The 22,767-nt window shown below is 51.5% G+C and overlaps 2 protein-coding genes and 1 long non-coding RNA gene across 12 annotated transcripts in view; 2 read left to right on the plus strand and 1 right to left on the minus strand.

Annotated features, from left to right (window-relative positions):
- ZNF34 (zinc finger protein 34) overlaps window positions 1-9,148 on the plus strand; it is a 33,098-nt gene extending 23,950 nt beyond the window's left edge. The window contains exons 5-6 of one of the 2 annotated variants that reach the window (XM_077847804.1): window positions 6,324-6,421; window positions 8,396-9,148. In XM_077847804.1, the coding sequence (XP_077703930.1) occupies window positions 6,324-6,421; window positions 8,396-8,596 (299 nt within the window). In that variant the 3' untranslated portion in view covers window positions 8,597-9,148. The remainder of the gene's footprint in view (window positions 1-6,323; window positions 6,422-8,395) is intronic. The other variant, XM_077847806.1, reaches the window with a different exon arrangement.
- Window positions 2,243-21,253, minus strand: ZNF250 (zinc finger protein 250). Of its 9 annotated transcripts, none has more exons than XM_077847781.1 (7): window positions 21,119-21,196; window positions 15,532-15,698; window positions 14,951-15,044; window positions 14,561-14,687; window positions 14,246-14,359; window positions 13,960-14,022; window positions 2,243-3,762 (listed from the first exon to the last, which is right to left on the minus strand). In XM_077847781.1, the coding sequence occupies exons 2-7, from the start codon at window positions 15,609-15,611 to the stop codon at window positions 2,504-2,506; spliced, it is 1,737 nt and encodes a 578-aa protein (XP_077703907.1). In that variant the 5' UTR covers window positions 15,612-15,698; window positions 21,119-21,196; the 3' UTR covers window positions 2,243-2,503. The 9 variants fall into 9 exon arrangements, with proteins under 9 accessions (XP_077703907.1, XP_077703915.1, XP_077703906.1 ...); XM_077847789.1 differs by having other exon boundaries at window positions 14,561-14,702; window positions 21,119-21,195; XM_077847780.1 differs by having other exon boundaries at window positions 14,561-14,702; window positions 15,532-15,626; window positions 21,119-21,178.
- Window positions 21,246-22,565, plus strand: LOC144283540 (uncharacterized). Its single transcript, XR_013352092.1, has 2 exons — window positions 21,246-21,552; window positions 21,677-22,565. It is a non-coding gene; the product is annotated as an uncharacterized LOC144283540 (long non-coding RNA).
- Window positions 22,566-22,767: the final 202 nt, after the last annotated feature.

Below are 22,767 nucleotides of genomic sequence, written 5' to 3' on the forward strand. Positions count from 1 at the left end.
CTTGAGCCCGACCTCCACGGAAACTCAGTAACAGCTGACCCAGGGGTCATGGTAAGGCTGGGTAAGGTCTTGCTCACAGTGTGCGTGTGTGGTACCCAAGCCCTACATCTTTGCAGCTGGCCCTATACACACCCCTGGGGCCGAGGAACCCAGGCCACCCAAGCATCAGATCTGAGCCAGAGAACTGGATCTGGGTCCTCCCACCTATCTTCAAGAGCTTGGCCAGTCTTCAGGCGCCCCCTGGGGTTCGTGTCCTCAAGGCTGTCCTCGGGTCCCTGCTGGAGGTGGCTGTATGGCCTCTCATGACAGCTGCATGTGTTGCAGGCCTGTGGGCTGAGCTTCTTCAAGATCCCCTGGGGTTGGGGAGAATTTGTCTTCTCCTGGTGGGTGAGCAGTTCCCCTGGCCTGTTGCTCCGTGGCCCCCTGCCTCCACGACAGCTGCACCTGTTCAGAGTTATACTAACTTCCATCACAAGGACTACAGAAAGCTGGGTGCCGATGGCCGAGAAGGCTATTACCACGGTGAAGGGACCCCAGGCATCATTTTGGTGCCTGATGCCACTTCCAAAAGATGCAGACCGCCCATACGTTCCAGCAGGTTGTATGCTACCTCCTGGTCCTTGGAGAGGTGAAGGACAAAAAAATGCGTGGCCCAGGGATCGTCCCCAGGGAGAAGGGCACTGAAGCTCACCTTCTAGCCCCATGGACACCTGAGCCTGGACACTCACCAATAGTTCAGTGGCAGCTGACGGGAAGAAAAGCCAGAATGATAAAGTACACTTCATCTAAGAAGGCTGAAAAGCAAACCATACATTTTGCAGATTCCCCCCCCAAATCCTGGGTGTGGTGGATCTAGCAATCCAGAGCGACTGAAGGGTCACTTCTGCTGTCCTGTAGTACAGACAGTGTCTTTCCAAGCAAGTGTTTCTGTACATCGTACATAACTCAGCGTCATCTTGACCAAACTGTTTTTTATCCTAACTCTTCCATGGGATTAGGAATTGTGCCCTGAGTAGTGGTACGCCCTGCGGGGCAGCTGCGGAGTCAGACACAGCCATAGACCCGGTCAGCGTGGGGGAGGCAGTGGCCCCCCTCCGTGGGGTTCAGGAGTGAGTGTCCCACTTCCATGAGCTCTATTCCTCTGCAGTTTGGCCCCAGGGATTTCAGCTCCTCTGAATCACACCATGAACTTGGCCTCGACAGCATATCCTCAGAGGTTTTCGCCATCTCTGAAGTCACACCTGTTCCCTCAGCTCCAGCAAAGCGACACCTCGGTGAGCTCATCTACCTTAGTAAGCCCAACTCCTGGTTTTGCTCAGTGGCTTTAGCTCCTCTGGTCCCAGCAGCTCTGCAGTACACAGGTGATGCCAATTCCTTTCGGAAGGAGCCCATCTCCTCCCTGAAGCACACCTGCAACCCTTAGCTTCCAGAATTTCACCTGTGATATTGGCGCCTGTCACCTGTATCAGAGAGAGGGAGGGGGAAACAAGCTTTTATCTGCGTCAGTGTTATTGCTGTGGACTGAGGTCAACACTCCAGTCCTTCATTTCTCCTGAGAAGCTGATGTTTTCAAGAGAGAGAGGAAAAAACTTAAAAATGACAAACCAGATTCATTGTAGTAAGTGAAACTGGATACTAGACTTTCTTGGAATCAGGAGTAAAAACACAAAAACCTCAAACACTGGAATGGAAATTTTAGATAATAAAAAAGCTATTTGAATTTGAGAATTTTAAGTTTTAAAAATATATACCAAAGAACTTTCTTTTGAGTAACACAATGTATAAAGAGGCTCCCAGTTCATGCAACAGCTGAGGTCTGGGCTCTGAGGTGCAGAGCCCCCCTCCCACCCACATGGGGTCCAAAGGCTCAAGACGTCCCATGATTTCTGCGGCACAAAGCCTTAAATCATAAGGGTGGGCTTTGAGGCAAAGAAGCATATTTGAGTTGAATTTTCACCAAAAGTTAGGACATCCCTTCTGATCTTGAATAAAGTTGAAACACCAGATGAAGTGTTTTCTAAGTTTACATCATTTCTCACTAATTAATCTTTAGACTTTTTATAAAACATGTGATTCTATACAGTTAGGGTTCCTAGCCATATTACATGATGAGACTTAATGACATTTTTAAAAAATATATCATCCAGACAACACTTTAGTGGCCTAACAACACTCAAATAATCCAAGTCTAATTTTAGGTGCAATAATTAGAATAATTATCGTTTTTAGGAAAGGCATGGGATGTTCTAAGAAAAAACTTTATTTAGAAGGTAAGAAAGTTTTGTGAAAGTATTTCCTTGGGTCCTAACTTCCTTCGGTTTCTTCCAAAAGACGGTGTAATGTTAGAGGGTGAGTGCACGTGGCGACCCGTACCAAAAGTCACCACGGAGGTGAGTGCTGTGTGGCAGAACCGGAGGGTGGGGGGAAAGAAAGCCGGGCCCCTGAGGCTCCCCCGGGCCGCAGCTCCTCGTGCCGGGGCTCCGGGCCGCGGGGCTCCTGGGCGTCACAGCTTCCGGTGCACCTTCTGGTGCTGGATCAGGTGCCCGTGCTGGTTGAAGGCGCGGCCGCACTCACCGCACTCGTAGGGCCGCTCGCCCGTGTGGATGCGCTGGTGCTGGATGAGCACCGAGTACTGGCTGAAGGCCTTGCCGCAGCGGCTGCACTCGTACGGCCGCTCCCCGGTGTGCGTCCGCAGGTGCACGATCAGCGTGGCCTTGAGGCTGAAGGCCTTGCCGCACTGCGCGCAGCGGAAGGGCCGCTCGCCCGTGTGGATGCGCTCGTGCTGCACCAGCGACCTGCGGGCGCTGAAGGCGTGGCCGCACTCGCCGCACACATACGGCTTCTCGCCGGTGTGCACGCGCTGGTGCTGCGTCAGGTGCGAGTGCTGCACGAAGGCCTTGCCGCACGCGTAGCAGCCGTACGGCTTCTCCTCCGTGTGGATGCGCTCGTGGTTCATGAGCGTCGAGCGGTGGCTGAAGGCCTTGCCGCACTCGCCACACTCATACGGCTTCTCGCCCGTGTGCACGTTGTGGTGCTGGATGAGCACCGAGCGGTCGCTGAAGGCGCGGCCGCACTCGCTGCAGGTGTACGGCTTCTCGCCCGTGTGCACGCGCTGGTGCTGCAGCAGCGTCCTCTTGACGCTGAAGGCACGGCCGCACTGCGCGCACTCGTGCGGCTTCTCGCCGGTGTGCACGCGCTGGTGGCTGCGCAGCACGGTGCTGTGGTTGAAGGCCTTCCCGCACAGCGCGCACACGTACGGCCGCTCGCCCGTGTGGATGCGCTGGTGCTGGATGAGGTGCGAGAGCTGCGTGAAGGCCTTGCGGCACTCCAGGCACTCGTGCGGCTTCTCGCCCGTGTGGATCTTGTGGTGCTGCGCCAGGTCCGAGCTCACGCGGAAGGCCTTCCCGCACTCGTTGCACTCGTACGGCTTCTCGCCCGTGTGGATGCGCCGGTGTTTGCTGAGCACGGAGCTCTGGCTGAAGGCCTTCCCGCACACGCCGCACACGTACGGCTTCTCGCCGGTGTGGGTCCTCTGGTGCTGCAGGAGGTGCGAGCTGCGGCCGAAGCATTTGCCGCACTCGGTGCACTTGTAGGGCCGCTCGGCGCCAGCAGCGGCCGGGGCCCGAGGTGGCGGAGCGTTGCGCGGGCGCCCCTGGTCGCGCCATCCCGGGCGGCCTTCCCCCGGGACCACGGAGCCGTCCTCGGAGACACCTGGCTTCACGCCCAAGTCCCTTTCTTGGTTCTCTCCCTGGTTTTCACATTCTGAAACAGCAAACGCAGAGCACCACGTTAGAGGTGAACCCAGAGAGAACAGCGGGGCAGGCGGCACCTACAGGTGGCTTTGCTGGGCACAGGTGGCCCAGCGCTCGGGGCCAGGACGATCACGAGTGGGCGCAGCAACTAGCACAGCGGCCCCTGCGGCCTGGGCCCATCTCCCCACAGTCCTCCTCTCTTGGGACTTTACTTAAGACAGAGAACGATGGATCCCTGGGTGACTCAGCGGTTTGGCGCCTGCCTTTGGCCCAGGGCGCGATCCCGGAGTCCCAGGATCGGGTCCCACGTCGGGCTCCTGGCATGGAGCCCGCTTCTCTCTCTGCCTGTGTCTCTGATTCTCTCTCCTCTCTCAATGACTATCATGAATAAAAAAAAAAAAAAAAAAGAGAACGAGCAGCTGGAGGGACCGAGGGAAAGGGGGACGCCGACTCCCCGTGAGCAGGGCCCCACCCCAGCCCCCCAAGCCCCGAGCCGAGCCCAAGGCGGACGCAGCCGGCTGAGCCCCCCGGCAGGCCCTTCCCGGCCCCCCTCCCTGGAGCCCCCCCAGCAGCACCGACTGCCGGGCTGCACCCCGCCCGTGGGAGCCTGGCTGGGCTGACCGCAAAGGCGGCGGGCGAGGCGTGGTGTGGAGCAGGTGGGGCGGGAGCCCTCGGGCGTGTCCGATGGCCACAGGGTGGAAGGGCGGCGCAGGTGCAGGCACAGGGGCGTCCTTGTGTGCGGCGCCCGAGGGGCAAGGGCCGCGGGGGGTTCAGTCCCAACCCCGACACCCAAGCCGCGCGCGCGTACCATCGGAGGCGGGCCCCCCGTGAACCTTGGCGACCGCGCCACCGGGAAGGCCAGGACCCATGGGGGGACCGCGGACGTCCCGAGGCCGGCGGTGCCGGGGGCGCTGGCTCTGGGGCCCCCAGCGGTTGGAGGCAGGAGCCCTCACCCGGCGCAGCCCTGCCGTTGGGGGGCCACCCCCGGCTCCAAGACCTCGGCCCGGAACAGCCTGAGGCCGAGAAACCTCGTGAGCAGAGCGGAGGCCGCCGGGCACTGGGGACAAGTGACACGCGGGCCGCTCATCTTGCTGACCGTGTGCTGCTCAGCTCTGTTCAGAGGCGGGGCCCAGGATAGGGGCCTGTGGTCCCCCCCATCATGTTGCCGATAACAGCATCATCGAGATAGAAGCTTCAATCTTTAATCAGTTCCTAACTTGGTCCGGGGGGCCTCCTGGAACCCCAATATGGACCCTTGAAAAAACAAAAGATTCAGAAGCCAAGTGGTCTCTCCACAAACCCCAGGGAGCTCCTAAGATGGACTTCTGATTGGTGTGCAGAGAAAGATCTGGGCCAAGGTGGTCAACGAATAAAATATGCTTGTTTAGATCTGTGTTGCCCTCAGCAGCTAGGGGGGCATGGCTGCCCTGGATGGAGGAAGACCTGCCAAACGCCAACACCTCTTGCAGAAGCTGGTGGCAGCCAGAGGGTCATCTAAGAAGAGGCGGGAGTGAGATGCTGGGAGACTCTCCCAAATGAAGGGTCTCCCTTGTCGAGGCTGGAGTCCCACTCCAGGCTTGATGAACCGGCTCTCCACACCCACCCCAAGATTCGGTGGCACTCCAGACACACACACCTCCATCCTGCAGGGCTCCCCAGACTCAGGCGGGTGGTGCTGCCTGCTGCCAGAGCTGGCCATCCAGATGGCCCACCAGCACTTCCTTCCTCCTACAAGGAGCCCCTATCCTGGTGGCTGGTGGGCCTTCGGGATCTACGTCTCTTTTTTGATTCCTTATCTTCCTCTTTCCACAAAAAGATGGCTTGGACAAGCCCTATTCCTATCGTCAGGCTACCATGTGACACCTTATCATTTTTAAAAGTTTTTTAAAGATTTACTGACTTGAGAAAGAGAAACAGAGGATGAGGGGCAGGTAATAGTCACAGGCTAACTTGGTGCTGAGTGTGGAGCCTAACACAGGGCTTGATCCCACAACCCAGGAGATTGTGACCTGAGCTGAAACCAAGAGTCAGGCACTTAACTGACTGAGCCACCCAGGTGCCCGGTAACAGCTTACTGTTGTCAAGTAGCCACCCTCTCCCCCAGCACTGCCCACTCATCAGTGGCGATGGGGGGGCCCCTCACCACGACCAATCTGACAGGTGGATACACCGACAACCCAGTTATAGTTCTCATGTCCCTTTAACTGTTAATATCACCATCATTATACATTATATAAAACAATATATATTATTATACTATTTATTAATTACACAATAACTGAATTCCCCCAGGAGGGATAAAGCTGTAAGACTATCCCTTCCACCTCAACAGTAAGAAAAAGATAATCTGGGATCCCTGGGTGGCGCAGGGGTTTGGCGCCTGCCTTTGGCCCAGGGCGCGATCCTGGAGACCCGGGATTGAATCCCACATCGGGCTTCCGGTGCATGGAGCCTGCTTCTCCCTCTGCCTGTGTCTCTGCCCCTCTCTCTTTCTCTCTCTGTGACTATCATAAATAAATAAACATTAAAAAAAAAATCTATAAAATCTTAACTTTCTTGAATCTATCACAGAGCCGAGGTCACGACAGCCCCCAAATGCCCTGAAATCTAAGGAGACAGGTGCCTGCACGGAGAGACAACTACACTGGTGCACCCGTGATGGAAAGGAGGTAAGAGGAAGATGAAAGACAGGTCACCACCCAAGCAATTCAAAGCACCTGGTTAAAACATTAATCATCTTTCAAAGAACCCCAGAGAGCCACAGACACAGGGGGCTCATGTCCATGGGCTCCCCATGGGGGCAGGTCCAGAGGAAGCCTACTTTGGTGGCTCAGGCGTACAAGAGGGAAAAGCAAAAGCACCCACTGGAATCCTTCTCTACAGAACAAAAGCTGTAAGTCATCTGAGAGGGAAAGCAAACCTCTCATTCCAGGGCACAGGCGAAAATTACAATGGCCGGGAAGGGAAAGGAAAACTACCCTTTACTCCTGAGGGAGAGGCAGGAAATGATCGTGAGCCCAGCAGTGAGATCTGCTTCAACTAGGGGAGGGGCTGTGACCCAGGGACACAACACCTGCCTACAACTGAGGATGGACCAGGACAGTGGAGCATCAAAGGCCATTTTCCTCTGCCCCAAAGGCCAGCAAGCATAGAATAACTAGCAACTGAGACTACTGCTAGGGTGGGGGCAAGAGCAAGGAAAAAACCCTCTTACAGGCACACCTGGAAACAACTGAGCCCAGCCCAGCTCCTGACTAGACCAGCTCAGGCTTCCACGCTGACAGCCCAGTAGCGCGGGGTACGTTTCCAGAGTTACACTGTTTACCTCTATCTCTACTAGCTGACATTCAACAAAAAACTATGAGCCACCCAAGAGAAAGACTGCATACACGTACATGTACACACACACACACACACACACACACAGAGTGAAGTGACTAAATGATCAACAGAACTAGAACTAAGGAGGACCTATATGCTGGAACAACTGAATGACCAGATGGGGAGTTTCAGCAGAGAGATAGATACTGGAAGAAACAGTCCAATTAGAAATGCTAGATGTAAAAAACACAGTAACACAGGAATGCCCCACCCAGCTGAGAAAGACCAGTGAGCTTGAAAATAGGCCAAGAGAAATCATCCAAAAAGAAATACAAAGACAGAAATGTATGAAACATAAAGCCAGTACGGGTCATTATCAAATGGCCTAGCTTGCATGTAGTTGGAATCGCAAAAGAAGCAAGAAAAAGCATCTGAAAAGAAAATGGCTGAGATTTTTCTAAAAATGATAGAAGACATCAAAACAAAGATCCAAGATATTAGAATCACAAACGTGTTTTTAAAATACCACCTAGATACATCATAGTCCAACTGCTAAAAGCAAGTTTCTCTTTAGAAAATCTTAGAGGCAGTTAGACAAAAACCACCAATGACACAGAGGAATGAATATAACAAGTACAGCGGATTCATCATCAGAAACAAGTCAAAGGACAATGGACTGACATCCGGAAAGTGACAAAAAGAAAAAAATGGTCAATTCACAAACAACAATGGAGAAGACACCCAACAATCAAATCCAAGCTAACGTTAAAGGGAATTCTTCAGGCTGCAGAAATATACCGGACAGAAAAGTTGGATTATACAAGGAAATAAAGGCTTTTGGAAATGGTTAAAATGAAGATATATATACAGGACTATGTAAAGAAGGTTTTCTAAATCACTGTAAAGGAGAACCGTCCAAAGCAAAAATAGTTATGTGCTGGGGAGCTTGGCTGGCTCAGCCAGAGGAGTGTGCGACTCTTGGTCTTGAGGTGTTGAGTTCAAGCCCCATGTTGGGTGTAGAGATCACTTAAAACTTTAAAAAAAGGTATGGAGTGTGGGTTTATAACATACATACGGGTAGAACTTCGGTAGATCACAGAACCTGGGACAGAGTAACAGGACTGTTGTGATGAACCAATTGTGTCCCTTCCTCTCAACTTCACATGCTGAAACCCTCACCCGTGTGATGTCTGGGGGTGGGGCCTCTGGGAGGTGATTAGAGTCAGATGAGGTCACCGGGAGGAGACCCCAGGACGGGAGTAGTGCCCAGTAGGAGGAGACACCAGCAAGCTTACCAGCCCTCCCCCCCCACGCACTCATAGGCAGAGGCCGCCGAGCATCGGAAGGTGCCGGTGCCAGGAGGCTCTTGCGGATACCCCGCTGCACAGGTCTGGGGCTTCTGGCTTCCAGGGCGTGAGAACGAAGCTGATGATGTCCAAGTCACTCTGTCAGCGGCCTTTTGTCCCGCAGCCCGAGCGACGACAGAGAAGCACGCCGCCTTAACGGTCTCACGCCACACATGAACCAGTGTTCACACTGCCCGAGGCCGCGACGTCAGAGCCGTGTATCCTAAAGCCCAGAGGGGCCCCTAAACAGCTGCGCTTTGTTCCCTTTTCTCTTTCTCCTCTTAAACAAGTCGTTACTTTTCCTAATTCTATTTTATCTCCTTTGTTGGCTTCACAGCTAGAACAGTTTTGATTATAATGTAGTTTAGTGTAACTTTGTCGAGGGTTCGTTGAGTTTCTTAGATCTGGGAATTCACACTTTTCATCAAATTTGGAAAATTTTCAACTAAATGTCTTCAAATATTTTTTCTGACCTGCTTTGTTGGCCTCAGTGACATGTATTAGGCCACTTCAGGTTGTCCCCCAGCTCATGGATGTGCTGTACTCTTTTTCCCTTGCTTCCTTTTCAGTAGTTCCTAGGACTTTATTTTCACAAATCTTTTCTTACGCGAGGTCTAATCTGCCACTAATTTACCAAGTGAACACTTCGTCTCAGACGTTGTTGTCTCCATCCCTAGAGATCAGATCGGAGTCTTTCACGGATCTTCCGTGCTTCTACTTAATATGCTCAATATTCTCTCTAGTCCTTCAACATATGGAATAAATTTATTTTAACATCCTTGTCTTTCAATTCTATCAATGATGTAATTTCTGGTTAGTTTAACAGGACTGTTTTTTCTAATTATCGTATTTTCTTACTTTTTTGTATGTCTGGTAACATTTTAATTGAAGCCAAATATGAATTTTACCTTGGTTGGTGTTGGGATATTTTTTATTTCTAGAAATATATATATATTTTTAAAGATTTTATTTATTCATGAGAGAGAGAGAGAGAGAGAGAGAGAGAGGGAGGCAGAGACACAGGCAGAGGGAGAAGCAGGCTCCATGCAGGGAGCCCGAAGTGGGACTTGATCCCAGGTCTCCAGGATCACACCCCGGCCGAAGGTGGCGCCAAACCGCTGAGACACCTGGGCTGCCCCTAGAAATATTCTTGAACGTGGGGTGCCTGGGTGATGCAGTTGGTTGAGTGTCGGATTCTTGGTTTCAGCTCAGGTAATGATCTAATTGTGAGATCGAGCCCTGTGTCAGGCTCCACACTCCACGGAGTCCGCTTCAGTTTCCCTCTCCTCCCCACCCCACCCCCCATTCTTTGTCTCTCTCTCTCTCTCAAATAAATAAATATTTAAACTAAAAACAAAACAAATATTCTTGAGCTTAAGTATTCTTGGTTAAGTTACTTCAGAGTATCACCTGTGGTTCTTGTCTTTCAACTTTGTCAGATCAGACCAGAGGGTGCTTAGGGCTCTTCCCCCAAGTCAGCTCTCTAATCGATGGTGCCCTGAGAGTTACAGGTTTCCCACTCCTGCTGTTGGGAGCAGCACCCTTCCCAGCCTCATATGAGCACTGGGCACTGTATCTGCCAGCCTAGAGTTCTGCAGGCCACATGACATAGTTGGATTCTCTGCTCAGCGTATCATAAGGCTGAAATAAAGTGTTCATCTGTGTGTGGAGGCTCAGGCAATAAATGTACTTCAAAGCTCATTCTTAATAGTTGTCAAAATTTAGCTCTTTGTACAAGGCTGCAGGACTAAGGTGACTGTTTCCTTGCCACGCTCAGCTCTGAAAGGCTACCTGCGTTCCTTGCCATGTGGCCCCTCCACCTTCAAGGCAGCAGTGGTGTATACAATCCTTCCCAGTCTTTGACTTTGACTTGTCGCTGACCTCCAGACCCATGTTTAAAGGGTCCTCCATTCCTTAAAAGCAAAAGCTTAACATAACAGTCACAGGAGTAAAACCCATATTCACAGTCCTGGGGATTATGCAAGTGGGATGAATACGTCCTGGGGCAGGGGTCTGGGAGGCTGTATGTGCCAAGAAAGAGAGCTCTGGTCTCTCTCTCTCTCTCTTTTTTTTTTAAGATTTTATTTATTTATTCATGAGAGATGCAGAGAGAGAGGCAGAGACACAGGCAGAGGGAGAAGCAGGCTCCATGCAAGGAGCCTGATGTGGGACTTGATCTCAGGTCTCCGGGATCACGCCTGAAGATGGCGCTAAACCGCTGAGTCACCCAGGATGCCCCTTCCTCTTCTTATAAAGACACTAACCCTAGCAAATCCAGGCGCTACCCTTATGACCTCATTTAACCTTAATAACTTTCATAAAGGGTCCATCACCAATACATTCACACTGGGGTTTAGGGCTTTGACAGATGAATTGGGGGGGGGGGTGCGCACAAACATTCATTCCACTTAGGTTCTGGCTCCCACAGCTGCTACTCCTTCCAAAGAGGGGGCTCCTTCCTGGCATTGGACGGGGTTTCCTTGCTAGTGCTAATACTCAAGAGGGTCTCCCTGCAGATCTCCAGAGTTCTCTTTGTCAAATGGACTCTTCTGTGGGACTTCTAGCCTCCCTGGCTTCTCTGGACTCCTGACTATGTGTCCCTAAGTCTGGGAGACCACTGGGCTCTGCCCTCCCTGCATTGTGATCTTCTTCAAGCTGTAAGCTGGGGCAATTATAGGGATCAGCCCTTTGTTTCCTGTCTCTCAGGGATTAATTTCCTTCATTGATTTCATGACAATGATTCCCAACACCTTGAGAGCTGTGGTTTTATGTATCTCGTCATTTTTCAGATGTTTCAAGTGAGAGGGTAACTCCCATCTCTGTTTACTCCATTTATTATTATTAATTTTTTAAAAGATCTTTATTCATGAGAGACACAGAGACAGAGGCAGAAATACAGGCCGACAGAGAAGCAGGCTCCATGCAGGGAGCCCGATGCGGGACTGGATCCCGGGTCTCCAGGATCCCACCCCGGGCTGAAGGCAGCACTAAACCACTGAGCAACCAGGGCTGCCCAGTGTTTGTTTTTTTAAATAGCTTTATCTTAGAAATTTTTTTTTTTTTTTTTTTTTAATGATAGTCACAGAGAGAGAGAGAGAGAGAGAGAGAGGCAGAGACACAGGCAGAGGGAGAAGCAGGCTCCATGCACCGGGAGCCCGACGTGGGATTCGATCCCGGGTCTCCAGGATCGTGCCCTGGGCCAAAGGCAGGCGCCAAACCGCTGCGCCACCCAGGGATCCCTATCTTAGAAATTTGTATCTCTAACCAGTAACTCAATTAGGCGTATTCCTGAGATTTTTTTAATTTCATGGTGCCTGGTCTTCTTCAACTTGCTTGCCTCTGTCAACACTGTGTTCCAATTCATTATATTGTTCCACAGCGGTTATTAAACCATTTTTACTACAACTTGTTCTTTCCTATTTTTTTTTAAGATTTATTTATTCATGAGAGACCCAGAAAGAGAGAGAGGCAGAGACAAGGGCAGAAGGAGAAGCAAGCTCCCTGCAGGAAACCCGATGCGGGACTCAAACCAGGCCCTCGGGATCACGCCCTGAGCCAAAGTTAGATTCTCAACTGCTGAGCCACCCAGGCGTCCCATTTCCTTTCTATTAAAACACCACGGTTTACTCATCTATCCTACTGCTGATGGACATTTGGGTTATTGTAAATTTTTTTTTTAAACATTTTTTAAAATTTTTATTTATTTATGATAGTCACACACAGAGAGAGAAGAGAGAGAGAGAGAGAGAGGCAGAGACATAGGCAGAGGGAGAAGCAGGCTCAATGCACAGGGAGCCCGATGTGGGATTTGATCCCGGGTCTCCAGGATCGCGCCCTGGGCCAAAGGCAGGCGCTAAACCGCTGCGCCACCCAGGGATCCCTTGTTAATTTTTTCTATCACAAAGCATGCTTATGTAAGATTCTTGCATATGCTTCTTGGTTTTTATACACAAACATTCTTACTGTACACATGAGAGTAGGATATTTGATGTAGGGCAGCCCAGGTGGCTCAGTGGTTTAGCGCCTGCCTTCCGCCTACGGCGTGATCCTGCAGTCCAGGGATCGAGTCCCGCATCGGGCTCCCTGCATGGAGCCTGCTTCTCCCTCTGCCTGTGTCTCTGCCTCTCTGTCTCTCATTAATAGATAAATAAAATCTTAAAAAAAAAAAAAAGGTATTTGATGTAGGGACTTGCATTTTCAGCTTCATTAGATAATGCCAAACTGATTTCCAAGGTAGTGTGCACATTTACCCCCTCATTAGCTGTCTCATAGCCTCACCCAAACTTCAATCAGATCTTTCCATTTTTTTCATCCTGAAGGTTTAACACGATAACAGTTTTGATTTACATTTTACTGATGAATAATAAGGCTGAGCATGTTCTCACATTTATTGACCCTTTGGTTTTCCTCCTCTAATCCAAAGCTGTTCAAGTTTTGTGTCTACTTTTCTTATTCTCTTTAGAGCAATTAAGTGTATACTTAATAATTCAAGAATGGTAAAAGTGGGATGCCTGAGTGGCTCATTGATTGAGCGTCTGCCTTCAGCTCAGGGTTCAAGGTGTGATCCTGGGCCTGAGGATCGAGTCCCGCATCGGGCTCCCTGTGGGGAGCCTGCTTCTCCCTCTTCCTGTGTCTCTGCCTCTCTGTTTCTCATGAATAAATTAAGAAAAAAAAAACTTAAAAAAAAAAAAAAAGAATGGTAACACTAATAGGTTCTTCATTTTAAAAATCTGACTTTACTATCATCTATTTAATAAAATTTTTAGGGGACCTGGGTGGCTCAGTGATTGAGGCTCCCTACAGGGAGCCTGCCTATCCCTCTGTGTCTCTCATGAATAATTAAATCTTTAAAATAAATAAATAAAATTAAAATTTTTATACAACTTATTTTTAAAAGGACATACTATGTGTTTTTTAAACTGGGAAACACGGTTTAGGTTTTTGGGTTTTTTTTTTTTTTTTGACTTATAAAGAGCTTCATTACCATAGACCAAAGCTTACTAGCCAAAAAATATTACCTATTTGCAATGAAAAGTATCATTTCTACTGTTCAAAGTTTACTGAATAGGTGGTTTCTTGTCTGATGCCAAAGTAACAAGATGAGCAAGATGACTTTAATAAGTTAAAAAACAACTGAAATTACTCACTCAACCATCCAGGTCATAAAATCAACGCATGACCAACCTTTCATGTCCACAGACTCAAGCTGCTGTCAGGGACAGTGCCAGGCCCCCTGGGCCCACGTGGCGCAGAAGCTGGCCTAAGCAGAGCACCCACTTTCAGAATGATGGCTTAAGTTGTTTCAAGTATAGACTGGGGAAAAATGTTTTACATGTGACAAGACAAAGGGAAAAAAACAATTGCACTGAAAGAAAATTTTAATTTAGAAAACTCCTGCCCACAGTTTCGTGGAGATTGTGTCATATAATGAGAACATATTCTGCATCGGGGTGCCCCGGGAATCTCTTTACATTCTGGTGAGTAACGAGTAGTAACACCTTCAGGGATTTAGGGATTAAAAAGATGAGACATACACCTACCCCACGGACAGGGTGAGCTGTCTTGTCCCATACAAGCTGGCATGTGGTCGTGTCTGTAGTTGTCTGCAAAAAACAGAGAGTTGAAGGGACAAGAAAACACTTCTCCAGAGGAGGAATTTCTTTCATTTGCTGTCACATGGGTAAGTGCAGCTCACGGAGTTAAGCCCGAAGGCTCCTCTGCCAGAAGAGGCCCGGGTGGAAGCCACTCCTGCTGTCACCTCTCAGTGCCCACAGCCGCCAGAATGGATTTAGCCCCAGTGAGGGAGGGCCAGCTCCTTTCACTCACCTGAATGGCCACTCCCCAGGCCCCCAGTCTCCTTAGTCCCCTGCCCATCCAGGACCCATGGCTCTTCTCCTCGTTCCAGCTGGCAGATCACGTTGGGCTTTGATCCTGGAAGTCCTGCTCATGGGGAGGGAAGGCCTTTTGTCAGCACATATCTGGGAACACTCCCACCCTGCCTGAGTGACCTGCAGGCATGAGACAGACGGACTGACCTTCCTCTAGAGCTGAACACCTGGACGTTACCCAAAGCCCACAGTGCAGGGCCTCCACCCCTGGCCAAGCACACAGACACAGAAGAGACCTGCTGAGGGGACATACCCAGTGACACCACGTTCCCATACGTCTCCATCATCACGTGTCGGTAGAGGCCGCGCTGAGCGGGGCCCAGGCGGTCCCATTCCTCCTGGGAGAGGAGCACAGCCACATCCTCAAAGGTCACCTTGGCCTGGAATGACAGGGGCTGCTGCAGGTTAGACTAAATCTCCACACTGGAGATGGGAGTGGGTACAGGCAATGTGGGGTGTGGGGAGTGGAGATGCCCTTGGTCAGGAGGTAGGGCAAACACGCAAGCAGCTTGGGAGTGGGTGCCAGGAAGGGGCCACAGAGTTCAGGAGATGCAGGGACACTCAGGCTACCACCTGGAGCCCTGGGCATGGGAGGGCTCTGAGGAAATGTAGGGGTGGTCCACAGGCCTTGGGGGCAGCTCACCTGGGGTCCTGCCGGTGGTGGCAGGAGCCTGGCCGCTGCCATCACCTGATCCCGAGATTTCTGAGGCAGATGGAAGTCAGAGGATCCTGTGGGGCTGAGGAAGAGGGAGCACATGAAGGGCCCAGCCTTGCCCTCACAGACCCTGACTTCTGGGAGTCCAGCCTCCCTGCCCCTACAGTTCAGGAACCATGGTCCCTGGACTCTGACCGTGGGCCCAGCAACATCCGGTATGAGATGCTTGGGGACACCAGTGTACCCTGAGGTTTCAGCCTCAAGGTTTCGCTCTCTACACTATGAGGTCCTCTCAGTCAGCTAGGGAGCTACCAAGGACTCTAAGCCATCTGCTCAGGCCCACAGTCCATGTACAAGGGCTGGTGTTAGAGTATTCACACAGGTGCCAAGTGATCAACAGGTCGGGCATGGATGCCAGGCCAAGCTGCCTCCAGAGATAATCCCCAGGGAAGACAGGCTGAGAATCGATGGTTTTGCTTAAGGTCCACAATCCTGTTGGGACCCCATCCCAGGCCCGCATGACTCACTTAACCATGACTCCTGTAGGCCTACTGATGCCTCAGTCTCACCTGGTTGTACCCTGGTGCTCCAGTGAGGCTGGGGCCATCAGCCTGGTGGTGGCTCCATCAGGGATTAGCAATGGAGGCATCACACATGGTTGATTCTGGCAGATTAAGTCCAAAGTTACCCAGGAATTTGGTCTGAGCACCCTGGGGAGCCTGGGGGTGGAGAGGTTCTGGGGACATATCAGGATAAGTTAAGCTGAGGTATGTGTCATGTTCAAATTACTGAAAGAAAGTGGGGGCGGGGGGACCAGGAGCTCTCCTAATGGGGGATACGGGGTTCACATCTTTTGGAATGTCAAAGGGAGTCTGTAACAGGGACACAGAAACCTAACAGGCGATCACTCTAGGAAAAATGGTACAAGACCATCCCGTGGACAAACAGGATACCTCACACTGTGGGCTGCCTAAAGGGAAGGCTTGGGGGTAGGAAGTCAGGAAGCACAACCCCATTTTCTTAGTACAACATCAGATGCATGTGTATGTCTGCATAGACAACTTTTGGGAATATACACACGGAACTCCTAACTGCAGCTGCCTTCTAAGGAACAGGAGAGTAGCCTGGGACGGAGAGAGGCCAGCCTCTCTGCTCTGTTCACCAAGAATGCCCATTTCCCCCAAATCTGTGTGTTTCTGTGTCGATGCAATGCAACTCTAAATAGGATTCCAATAGGAGTCTTAGAGGAGTAAAACTACCTTAAAAACCATATGAACAAGATGCTGGAGAAAGAGAAGAATAAAATATGAAAGAATGGGGGGCGGGGATCCTGCCTCACCAGGTCTCAACAATGAGGAAGTCATTGCCACCCCTCTGCCTCCTGCCCTCTTCGGTGGTATGTCTGACACCCCCACCCCCTCGAGCAGCCCCAGACCTGCCATCTCTTATGGTCGGTCATCTTTCCCATGGCCTTGTCCAGCTGCCTCCCCATGAGTGGTCTCCACCAACCCCAAAGCAGCCCTGCCCATGGGTATGACCTCCATGTGGCCAGATCCTTGTCCACTGTTTGCAGTGGTGACAGTTGGTTACTTTGCCCTCCTACAACTCAGTCTCCACTTGGGTCTCTGGGACATTGCTCCTTCAGCCAGGGCCTCCATCCACCCTCACCTGCATGAGAATTTGACCTTCATGTATAATTCAGCTCTGGTCCTCTGGGAACCTGGTGCAAGTAGGCAGTCACCTGCACTATGGCCCCACTGTAACTGGGCCAGTATCCAACAATAAACACCCATAGGAACCCTATTTAGGGCCTCCCCAGTGGGGGTGATAGAAGCAGGTATGGCTGAACCTAGAAGACATTTGGCTTCTTTTTTTTTAAAAGATTGATTCGGGGAGACAGCGAGCGAGAGAGCACAGGAGCGCACATGTGTGCAAGAGAGTGCATGAGCATGGGGAGGGGCAGAGGGAGACAATCTTCAAGCCGACTCCCTGCTGAGCATGGAGCACAACACAGGGCTTGATCTCTCGGCCCTGAGATCACGACCTGAGCCAAAACCTAAGTCAGACAGATGCTCAACTGACTGAGCCACCCAGGCGCCCCTCCACCTTGCTCTCTCACACTCCACTCCTAATCCACCCCCCACACACACCCAGAATCTGCCCCTGTGGCAGCGCGGTTGTACACCTGACCCCTGTGGGAACAGGCTTGTTCTTGGCTTCATCCCCTTCCTGGGCCTCCCTTCTGCTAGGGAGGCTCCTGCCCTTTGGCTGGTACTTGGCCACATTACCTCTCATTGAGGCCCTTCTGACCACCCCCAACCACGAGGGCCTCTGCCTCGCCCAGTCCTCATTCTCCCTTTGTGTCCCAGCAGAGCAGCCAACAGCCCAATGCTTGCTGAGTAAGTGAATGAAATTAAAGAGCTAGGAGACCGCACTTCACACTCTTTCCAGGAAAGCCACTTGGCAGTGTGTAGATGAGTAAGACATGCCATTAGACAGTGGGCACCCCCCTGGAATGGACATAGGCTCAAGGTTGGTGCTACTGCCAACCCAAAGTCCTCCCACACAAAGGTCATGCACACCCCGAGAGAAAGATTTAGGCTGTGAGAGCCAGTTGATGAGTAAATGAAACCATGGGATGCAGAGAGAATGTCCATGAGGTCCTCTTTCAGAAGCAATGACTCCAAGGCAAAGAAGTGTGTGCACGTGCTTTGTCCCCACCTATAAAACAGGGCGCTCACACCCCTCCTCTGTGGGCCTCAAGAGGATGGCAAGATTCAGGCTCAGATGCTGCTGGGCTAAGTATTATCTCATTCGATTAAAGTAACTCAAAGAACCAGGCTGTCAATGTGAGTGAGGCATGGAGGTGGGTGGAGAGGGCAAAGAGGAAAAGATTCCTGGGAGCGGGTGGGGGGAAGGGGAGAGTCCCAGAAAAACACTGAAACAAAGGCTACTTCCAGCCTCCGAACAGTGAAAAATGTCTGCTGTTTTACAGGCTACCTTGTCTACAGTATTTTACCACAGCAGCCCAAAGGAACCAAAATATCTGTATTCTGATAAAAAAATGAACAAAAGAAATGCAAAAAGTGGTACTGTCTGCATAAAGACAGGTGAAACACTGTGACCCACAAACCTGACAAATGTTGGGCAGGTAAAGAGAGCCAACTGAGGCACCAAAACTGGCTTTGAACCAGCCACCCTCTCCTCCACCCTTACTCCCACGATCCTGATCCCCAATTCCAGGTTTGCTATGGGGAAAAACACAGAAGTTTTTGTTTGAAATAAGGGGGAGGAGGGGCAGCAACAGAGGGGGAGAGAATCTTAAGCAGGCTCCACACTCAGCACAGAGCCCAAAGTGAGGCTCGATCTCACCACCCTGAGATCATGACCTGAGCTGAAATCATGAGCCAGACGCTTAACTGACTGAGCCCCGCAGGTGTCCCAACATAGGAATTTAGACAGAAAGGGAGAATAGGTGCGCACAACAAATCCTGTTCAGATGGCCCCAGAGCCAGAGTCCCCATCACTGAGTATGACAACAAACTGTGAGGAAGGCCAGGCCGCCCCAACACAGGGGCAAGCACAAACAGTACCTGCCCTGGGGGTGGAGCCCGCCCGCCCACCCACCCAGCCATCTGTCTGTCCGTCAGTCAGTCTTCAGATGCAGGAATTTCATATTCGGAAATATCCTCAGGGAATAACCTAAACAAAACCAGAACAGATCAATGTTCTCAGCAGCAGTGGATGCTTAACGGGAAGGAAGCCACACCGCAGTGAGACATTCTGTGTGCCAAGCAGGGTCTGGCTCCTGTGATGCCTGAGCAGCCAGCAACACAGACAGGAACTGAAGAAGGGACTGCGGAGGCACCAAGAGCTTAGAATTTAATGTTTATTATTATTATTATTTTATTTTTAAGCTGTTTTAGGAACTTATTGCCCTTGTTGAATTCCTCATGGGCTTGATGTAAAAGAAGAAGCATGTCTGTCCTCCAGAGATCTCTCTCACGGTAACAGGCTAGGACAGGCACACTCCAAATCCCTGGTTTGCGGTGGGCTGCTCCCAGGATCTTCTGTCCTGTCCTCACCATCCGCGCCTATGGGTTTTCTTGCTGGAATGCCCTGCCCTCCATGGTGGAGGCATCTTCGGAAGAGGCACCTCCGAGCCACTTGTGAACACAAAGCACAACCCTGCAATCTTCCATAGTGATCGGTCACGTATCCAAATCAATAGCTTTCCTACACACCAGCAACACCTAGTCAAAATATACAGGGAAAAAGATTCTACTCACAAATAGTACAAGAAACAAGCTTAAAATAAACTTTAGAAATGAGATGTAAATTCTGCCCGCTGTATCCATAAAACCAAAGTGCCTAGAGCCGAGTGGGGCTGGATGAAAGGGGGTGACCCAGGAACGGGGCAAAGCAGGGCCAAGTCTTGTATAAACAAACGGAGAACGGATGAGGTAATTCAAATTGCTGAGGAAAGATGATTCAGTAAATGGGGCTAGGACCAGTTAAATGCTTTAGGAAAAGTAAAATTAGGCCTTTACAGCAAGTTCAACGGATCTCCCAGAAAGTAGAGGAAGGCAAAGAAAAAAAAAAAAGAAAAAAAGGCCAGAAAATAATTAGATCATCTCATATCAAATATTACAAATCTAATGAATTCACTGGGCTTACCAATAAGAGTTGACATTTTAAATTACATTTTATAAAAAGAACTCAACTAGGAATACAGAGGTTTTTATTATTCTAGGTGGGAAGGGCCTTCCTAAGCAAAATGCCAAAAGAGAAAGATAGAGGCAGAAACTTCCAGATCTGCTGCATGAAAATTCAGACCTTATGCACATCAAAGTCACCAAATTCCAGAATGGGCCCAAAGTCATGTAGGAATTTAATGCATGACGAAGGTGGTTTTCCAATCACTGGAAAGATGAATTATTCAATAGATAGTGTTAGAAACAGCAGACATAAAAAAAATGAAGCCGGATTCCCCTCACCCCACACCAAAATAAATTCCAGATGGAGCCAACATTGCACAAGTACCAGAGAAAAACAAGAGTTTATTTTAAAAATAAATCTTGGCACGGAGAAAGCCCTTTTAAAACATAACAAAGCTCAAAAGCTTTAGAAGTAAATATTCTACCATTAAAAACTTGAAATCTCTTCAAAAAACCCCAAACCAGAACAAAACACCATAACTGGAGTCAAATGTCAATTTGTGAAGAATATTTTCAACATATACGAAAAAAAGCACGAACTGGCAGATCAGAGGAAATACAAAGGCAAAAAAAAAAAAAAAAAGGAAACACAAAGGCACCCGAAGAGTTTCCACCTCAGCGACCACGGGGAACGGAAACTAAAGCGTCCGAGCGACCTGAGCGCGGGGACGGCGGTCTCCTCAGGGCCCCAACGTCCCCGCCCGCCACCGCCACCGCCCAGCGCACCACCCCGCGGAACGCGCCGCCACCACGACACGTCTGTCAAGTGCAGGCAGCCCGGCCCGGCCCCCACCGCCCCCACCGCCCCTTTCAGGAGTGACAGAAAGGGCGCGCGCGGAGCCCGGGGAGGGTGCACCGTGGCCCAGCCAGCGCCTGTCCCGCTCCCCGCGGGCTCGTCCCGACGCCCCCACTGCCCGTATTTTTCTCACGTGTACACATGGTAAGAAATGCATTTCGTTTTCTATTAAAATGTGAAAAAGCAGACAATGAGCGGGGGAACGTCTGCGGGCCGCGTCCGAGGTCGCCGTCTCGAGCGCCGAGAAGGGCCTCACTAGGGGGCGGGGGCCGGCGGCACGCGGAGCGCCCGGGGCCACAGCGAAATCGGGCAGCGCCTTCGGCCTCCCGGCCGCCGCCGCTCGGCCGCGCTCTGCGCTCGCGGGGCCCCCAGGGCCGGCCCGGGGCGCGGGGGGCGCGGACCGCCGTCCCCGGGGCCCCCGCGCGCCCCGTCTCTGGGCCCAGGCCCCGCCGCCTCCGCCCGCCTCCGGCCAGGCCCGCCGGCCGCGGGGGCGCCGGGGAGGGAACCGGGGCTGGACCGCGCTGCGGCGGGCGGCGGGCGCGGGGCCCGCGGGGACGCCCCGTCCGAGGGCAGGGCCACCCGGCTCCCGGCTCCGTGCGGCAGGGGCCCGGCCGGCCAGCGGCCGCCGCTCCGCGGACTCACCTTCCCCGCCGCAGCCGCAGGCGCGAAGGGACGGCCGCCCGCAGCGCACCCAGACAAAGGGGGCGCCCCGCCTCGTCTGCGCGCCCGCCAATCCCGGGGCGCCCCGCCCCCTCAGGCCCCGCCCACGGCCCCGGGCCTCCGGGCCGCGGGGGCGACCTCTCCCCTCGCGGCCGGCCGTCGCGCCCGCCCCGCCGGCGCCATTTCCCTGACTGAGGCTCCGCGGCGCGCTCGGGACCACCGAGAGCCGAGGCCTCCGGCGCGCCTAGAGGGGCCACGCCGCGCCCCTGCCGCGCCCCCACCGCACTTCCGGCGGCCGGGCGGAAGCTGCCGGGCGGCCGCCGAGCGCCGTACCCCTGCGTCAGGCCGCCGGATCTTGTGAAGCCGGGACGCCGGAGCTCACGGCCCGGGGGGAGCGCAGCAGCCCGGAGGGGACGGTGCGGATGGGGGCGCTTGGCTTTCGGGCCTCTTCCGCGGGGCGAGCCCCGGGCGGGGCGGCGCGCTGCTGGCCTGGGAGGTGAGGCCCCTCTGCACCGCCAGCTCCTCGGCCTTTCCTTCCAGCCTCTTCGAGGAAACTTGCAACAGTGCGTCAAGTTAGAGAAGGTCGTCTGGTGAACCGCGCGTGTCCACCGAACTGCGGCAACAGTTAGTGACCCAGAGCCGGTCTCCTCCCCGACTTCCTGCCCCAGGACTTCCTTCCCCAACCCCGGGGGGAGGTCATTTTATTTAACGATTCTTTCCTTATCTAAAAGATAAGGCACTGAAACAGGTAGTTATAAAACCAGGATCCTTTATTATCACCAAATGGCCAGTGTTCAGTCTTCTGTTTTACCCCCACCTTTTAAAAACTAGAATCTTACTTATTTTTAAAACGTTTTAAAATATTTTATTGATTTATTCATGAGAGACACCGGCAGAGGGAGAAGCAAGCTGTGGGGGGAGCCCGACGTGGGACTCGATCCCGGACCCCAGGACCACGACCTGGGCCGAAGGCAGACGCCCAACCGCTGAGCCACCCGGCGTCCCTTTTTAAAAAAAAAATCATTTGAACTCAAAGACCTTAACATATTTGATGTATTTTAATCCATTTCAGTCTTTAAAATGAATACTCAATCATCCCATGTTTGGCCAGTGAAAGCCTCTAAGTTTACCCTGAGTCTTTTTGATGCAAGTCCTGTGATCATTGATCACTTGATTTCTGGTAAGGCAAGATAGTACAAGCTCCTCTCCCAGAACACCTAGATCCTTAGAATCAGCAGGTTTTTTTCAAGGAACCCTAGCCCATCTCGGTGGGGAATGGCATGTCAAGTACACAACTGGGGCTCTAGGAGCACTCATTGCACCAGTTTGTTCATTATGTCTATGCCTTTTCAGAGGACAAAGCTAGGAAAAAAGTTTTTATTTTTTATTTTATTATTATTATTTTTTTAAATAAAGTTTTTAAATGTAAGAGTATATCATGAGTTCACATTGATATTTCAAATTCAAATTTAGGGCTATTAACTTGTTTAACTTATATTTGTGCCTCTTTTTCTCTTGTATTAAAAATCTTGGATCCTGATTATCTTAACACAGTAACTTTGTTATATATAATTTATATATATAATTGTTATATATAACTTTTTATATATAATTGTGTCAAAATAATTCCA

The sequence above is a fragment of the Canis aureus genome, chromosome 14 (genome assembly GCF_053574225.1).
Source record: "Canis aureus isolate CA01 chromosome 14, VMU_Caureus_v.1.0, whole genome shotgun sequence".
Taxonomy (NCBI): domain Eukaryota; kingdom Metazoa; phylum Chordata; class Mammalia; order Carnivora; family Canidae; genus Canis; species Canis aureus.

Coding starts and splice junctions, on each gene's coding strand:
- ZNF250 (XM_077847789.1), bottom strand. CDS start 15,611: ATGCCTCCATTGCTAATCCCTGATGGAGCCACCACCAGGCTGATGGCC. Junction 15,045..15,531: donor GAGCACCAGGGTACAACCAG/GTGAGACTGAGG, acceptor CCTCTTCCTCAG/CCCCACAGGATCCTCTGACT. Junction 3,763..13,959: donor CAGCTCACCCTGTCCGTGGG/GTAGGTGTATGT, acceptor TTGCTGTTTCAG/AATGTGAAAACCAGGGAGAG.